Below are 6,000 nucleotides of genomic sequence, written 5' to 3'. Positions count from 1 at the left end.
CTCACAGCACAGAAATACACTCCACTGTCTCCAGGCACCAGCTTCTCCACTGTCAGAGATCCAGTCTCATAACTGATCTTTGTTGCTGGAAACTTTTCCTCACTGAAGCCACTTTCATAAGTATGCTGAATTTTTGGAGCTGTGAAAACAATTTGCTTTATTTTCTGTCCTGGCAGCTGTTGATACCAATACATCTGAGAGTAATCAAAATTCTTAGTGTGATTGCAGGTCATTGTGGCAGACTGACCCTCTGACTTCCATAGCAGAGGAGTCTGAGAGACATCTCTCCCATCAGTTAGACCTGTAGGTGTGAAAAATCAAATTATGATACAGTGCCTCATGAACACCACGAAATTTTAGCATTAGATTAAAGCTGAAGACACAGGTTATCTAGTCTTCAGCATCACGATGAAACATACCTCCAAACCAGAGCAAAGCTGCAGACAGTTTGATGAGAGCAGCTGTGAACATCATTGTGTTCTGATAACACTGTGAGACCAGACTCAGTCTTTTTCTGTGTTGGGAGGTGTGGTATGACAGCAGAGATGAGTCACAGGTGGGAATGTGTTTGAATATTTTTATCTTGTAACACCAGGTGCTTCACTGTAATAATACAACCTTATGTGTGACTGCATATTTAACAGTGTGAAGCAATATTTTCATCTAATTGATCACTTCTGCTGCAATTCTCTTTGCACTATTTAATCTTGTTCTGTGATTTTGTTAGTAACTGTGCCAGAAACATGTATGGGGAAAACCATTTATATCTGGGAATGTTTGTGGTGTCTGAGGTCCCCCTACCGTTTATGTAACAGTTGTGAACATTGCACTGAGGTTTTTGTTCAGCTCTCTGCTGTGTCTGTATCACTGTGTTGGCTCACAGCACAGAAATACAATCCTTTGTCATTTGGCTGCAGGTTCTTCACTGTGAATGTCCCTTTATCAGCAGTTGGCTTGGTGACTGAGAATTTTTCTTTACTGAACTCTCCAAAGTCTTGATCATCATCTTTTTTCCCTCTTGTTGTGAACACAATTAGTTTCATTGTCTCTCCAGGCAGCTGTCTGTACCAGTACATCTGGAAATAGAGATCACCCTTTGTATGGTTGCAGCTCATTGTTGCACTGTCACCCTGATATTTCCACAGTATGGGGGTCTGGGTAACATCACTCCCATCAACGTGACCTATGTGTGTATAACAGTACAGAATGCCATATTGAACTCTGATTGCTCACATCCTTCAGCATCATATCAAAATATGATTAAAGTATATTTACTGCAGCATGACAAATGCAACTCTATATAAGTTTGAATGTTGATTTTGTTGCAACTTACCCAATTCCCACAGCAAGAAGACTGCCAATGTGAAGAGAACTTGTTTATTGATGATGACATCCATCTTTTGTTGCTCAGAAACTGAGCTACAGTCTCACACAGATTAAATGAAGAGCTGCTGATGGGAGTGTCTCTGCGCTGTGAATTGTCAGTGATGTTGATAGCATAGTGGTACAGTGGGTCCCCCTTCAGGACATCCCAGTACATTAACTTTAATTCTTTTCAGTACCTTTGATTATGATTATGTGAATTATTTTCAATAGATCAGGCAATGACAGAGGTTTGACGTTACTGCAGACATTTTTGAGTGCATCAGATTATAGTTAGACTGTGTGTGGTCGTACTTGAGGTTTCCCTACAGCAGAGCAGGTAATGGGAACTTTGCCCAGAGGTTTTTGTTCAGCTCTCTGCTCTGTTTGTATCATTGTGTTTACTCACAGCACAGAAATACCATCCTTGGTCTTTTGGCTCTAGTTTGTTCACTGTGAATGTCCCAGTCTCAGCAACAGTCTTGCTGGCTGAAAATTTCTCTGTGCCAAAATCTCCATAGTCATGCTCATTATCTTTTTTGCCCGTTGTTGCAAACAAAATTAGTGTCATGGTTTCTCCAGGTAGCTGTCTGAACCAGTACATCCGGAGATAGTCACTACCCTTCGTGTGATTACACTGCATTGTTGCACTTTTACCCTCCCTGTCCCACAGACTGAGTGTCTGCTGGACATCACTTCCATCAGCACCACCTGTGTGTAGAGGAGTGAAAGTTAAAGAAGTAAACATTTTAACTCTTGCAGAAGACAGTTTCCCAGAATGTTAGATTTCTAGAATATGCATGATAGTCTTACACTAGTATACCTTTTATCCAGAGCACAGATACCAACAAGCTGAGCAGACTGTGTCTGGTGATAGCCATGTTCTAAAACTAAGAGTGTCTTTATTCTGTCAGTGTAGTTACACTGATATGAAGATATACAGGTAGGTGTGTCACTGCAGTGTGCAACATTGATCATGTGGGCTGATGTAAAACATGCTTTCGTGGCTCAAGAGTTTGGAGTTTGCCTTGCAATCGGAAGGTTGCCGGTTCGAGCCCCGGCTTGGACAGTCTCGGTCGTTGTGTCCTTGGGCAAGACACTTCACCCGTTGCCTACTGGTGGTGGTCAGAGGGCCCGGTGGCGCCAGTGTCCGGCAGCCTCGCCTCTGTCAGTGCGCCCCAGGGTGGCTGTGGCTACAATGTAGCTTGCCATCACCAGTGTGTGAATGTGTGTGTGAATGGGTGGATGACTGGATATGTAAAGCGCTTTGGGGTCCTTAGGGACTAGTAAAGCGCTATATAAATACAGGCCATTTACCATTTACCATTTCTTTCTGTAGGCTGGGTTTGTTGATGTATATAAATATGAGTATAGTATGAGCTGAAACTGATTTTTGATTAACGTAATTTTGCCAATAATTAATATATTTTTTATCAATATAAATTAAAACAGTGTAATCAGTAAGTCTTTGAATGTGGTTGGTGCAGGTGGTTGTCACTCATCTCTGAGAGATGCAACAAGTTAATTGTAGTTGTTATGTTTCATTTTAATATTCAGACTATGTTAGGAATATATCAAAGAATACAGTACACAAACCAAAAAGAATGTAATTTAAAAGCAAAAATACTCTAATCTCTTTAACAGTAATCTGTTTAATTTGCAACTTGCAGAAGTTTTTGTTCAGCTCTCTGCTGTGTCTCTATTTCGACAGTATGGGGGTCTGTCTGTCATCATTCCCATCAACACAACCTGCGTGTGTATAACAGTGCAGAATTCCATATTGTCACAGCTTCACACAGATTAAATAAAGACCTGCTGGTGAGTGTGTCCCTGCACTGTGAATTGTCAGTAACTATGTTGGCGTGGTGGTATTGTGGATCCCCCTTCAGTACATCCCAGTATATTTGATCTCATCATGCGATACAATGTTTGGTTATCCTTTTTTTTTTTTTCAAAATCACAGACACACATTAGTGCTTAAAGATGTAAAGAATAACACTTACGATCATAATTTAGTAATAATGTAGTAACAGTAGACTAACGATGTGGAAACAAGAAGGAAATATTGAAGTCTGGGAAGTTTTTATACATATAAATTGTTCTAATTGAACAAATAAATACAATAAAAGCACATTAACAGGTTTCTGTAAATGCCATTGTAAAAGCTTGAATCATCAGATTCCCCAGCTTCCCTAATAATTTTTTATTATCTTGCATCTAGTCCAATATACATTAAAAAAGAAAAATGAAGACTGTTTAAAACATAAGATGAGAAAACGCTGACACTTCTGTGAAAGTGGGTGAGAACAGACACTATGGCTTATAGAAGAACAGCTAATTTTATTAGTAGGTAATAGGCATACTGGGGAAATTGCAAGCAAGAGTATAAGTAGCCCTTTTCTTATTTCCTTAAAAGGTGTCTTCTGCAGCTCCTTCAAGTACAGTTAGTTTGGGAAGTATCTTAGAATTTTTTTGAAGATGTCTGCAGGAGTTTGTGAGTATTTCATGATTGTAAAACTTGCAATAGTTGATTTTCATACATGCTCTGAATTCAACAACAAACTGCTTCAAAGGCCAGTTTGGACATTTAAATTAAGTCATGACAACAGTTTACATGAGCAGAACTCTACTCTTACTTTACTCTCCTTGAAATCACTGTCAGAGACTTTATGCTTTGACTGCTGTCGCGCAGGTTTATCCAGCAGAGGTCACCCTGAGATCTGTTGAGCTGAATCCTGCAGACTGTACACATGTACAGACTTCACTGAGCAGAAGCTCAGACAAGGTGAGTATAACTGTCAGGATGCCATCAAACAGTGCCAATAAATGGATCTGAAGAGTTAGCTGGAGAGGAAGAAGAAATAATATTGTGGAAATTCTGTTCACTTTTCATAGAATCTACACATCTGTTGTGCCTCTTTGTTTCTTTTAAGAAGTATACATATAATGAAGAATCAGCATTCCCTTTGCCTGATATAATTTCTAATAGTTTTTTGTGGGGTTTTTTTTTGGATGAAGTGTAACAGATGTAACTGTTGCAATAATACTGTAATAAATACTGTAATACAACTTCAGTACACACACAAAATAAATGTGCTGCTTCTAATGTATGATAGATTAACTGAATTGAATCGATGATGTCTTCGTCACTATTTTTGCATCTCTGAATACAAAACATGAGTTTGTACAACAAGGGGTCATGCAGCATAACTAAGATTTCGTTTACAGTGATGCAGCATAACTAAGATTTCGTTTACAGTGATGTGCAGAAGTCTAAGACCACCCCTCCGTTTGCATTTTTGTTGTCTTGAACAATAGTTCCCAGTTCTTTTCTAGTTTGTTGAACATTGGCTCAACTTTGGCTGCTTTCTCTCATTACTTATTTTCAGTCTAGTTCAGAGGAATTATTTTGGTTTTCCCAAAAAGACTGATTCTGTTCATCTGGACGTAGCGTTCTCAGTGGGAGAAACATGATTGGGCCTCTTTCAAGATGTTTTTGTTTTTGTTTCTACTTAACACCACTAAACACCTGAGTCATTTATGCACAAAAATGTACCTAACTCAAGGGATGAATGAAACAATTTTAGATTGTATCTTTATACATTTATTACTATCAGACTGTTCAAAAGCATAGAATTTCCCCAGTGTGGAAAATCTATCTTATCTCTCTATATGATTTCTCATTGAAACTGTGTGCTGGAGATCTTGTCAAAATTGAAAGAACGAAGAACATAGAAAACTACTGTCAGATTTTAGTCTGCTTTTCATCACCATTTGGAGCACATACTATTGGAAACAGATTCATTTTTCAGCATCAACAACCCAACAATCCCAAACACGCTGCCACACTTTTTAGAATAATTTTTGCTTCGTATTTTTAGTGCTCTTGCTGCAATGAGGGATGAGAAAGATAATTTTACTCCCATATTAGCTTCTCTTCATTGGCTCAGTGTTAAATCCTGAATTTAATTTGAAATTCTTTTCTTCACATATAAGGTTATGAAAAATCAAGCCTGTCATATCTTAAAGGGGTCCTAGTTCCATATTGTCCCCAGAGCACTTTTCTAGGCTTTCCCTCCCTAAGCCTGGCTCTGCTCTATGTTTGCATGTTTCAATAAATGTCTGCACCTATTTCCCATTTTCTTAGGAAAATATAAAGAAGGGTGCCTGAAGAGTTTTGCAGAGTCCCTGCTTGAAACTGAACATGAGGATGCAGCATTTTGTTTCTGTGTTTGCTGAAGTGAGTTAGCGTCTGTTTTTTATTATTTTTATTTCACCTTTAGTTTTATGTAACAAACATTATCCTATGAGTTACCTCTCTTGGTAAATGTGATAGAAAAACCAATAATAATGCATATCCATAGTGTTCTAGGAAACTTTCTTATTGTCATTTCTTTGTAACCTGAAAAATATTTGTACACAAACAAAACACACAAAAACAAAAATACCTTGTCAGAGTTGAGACTCTGCAGTTTGAATACTTTTGTTACAGGATGTTTCCGTTTGAGCTCTCTACAGCCATTATAAAAATGACCAAAATAACTATACTTTAGATTGCATAGTTCTCTCTTTTAATTGAATCTTCAAATACAGTTGATTATTAAGTTATTGTATAGTTTTTGGAATGCATTATCTTTG

General features: G+C 38.1%; 1 long non-coding RNA gene and 1 gene segment (V, D, J or C); both read right to left on the bottom strand.

The window, feature by feature from the left end:
• Positions 1 to 810, bottom strand: LOC145422394 (uncharacterized). The gene is made up of 3 exons (XR_013903677.1): positions 420 to 810; positions 248 to 301; positions 1 to 139 (listed from the first exon to the last, which is right to left on the bottom strand). It is a non-coding gene; the product is annotated as an uncharacterized LOC145422394 (long non-coding RNA).
• A 32-nt stretch (positions 811 to 842) lies between these two features.
• Positions 843 to 1,397, bottom strand: LOC145422634 (T cell receptor beta variable 29-1-like). The segment is given in 2 exon segments: positions 843 to 1,183; positions 1,334 to 1,397. Coding segments are annotated over 2 exon segments (405 nt in total).
• Between the last annotated feature and the right edge of the window lie 4,603 nt (positions 1,398 to 6,000).

This window comes from Astatotilapia calliptera, chromosome 19, assembly GCF_964374335.1.
Source record: "Astatotilapia calliptera chromosome 19, fAstCal68.1, whole genome shotgun sequence".
In the NCBI taxonomy this organism is placed as follows: Eukaryota; Metazoa; Chordata; class Actinopteri; order Cichliformes; family Cichlidae; genus Astatotilapia; species Astatotilapia calliptera.
The sequence above is the reverse complement of the archived record's forward strand: the minus strand, read 5'-3'. Positions and strand labels throughout refer to the sequence as shown.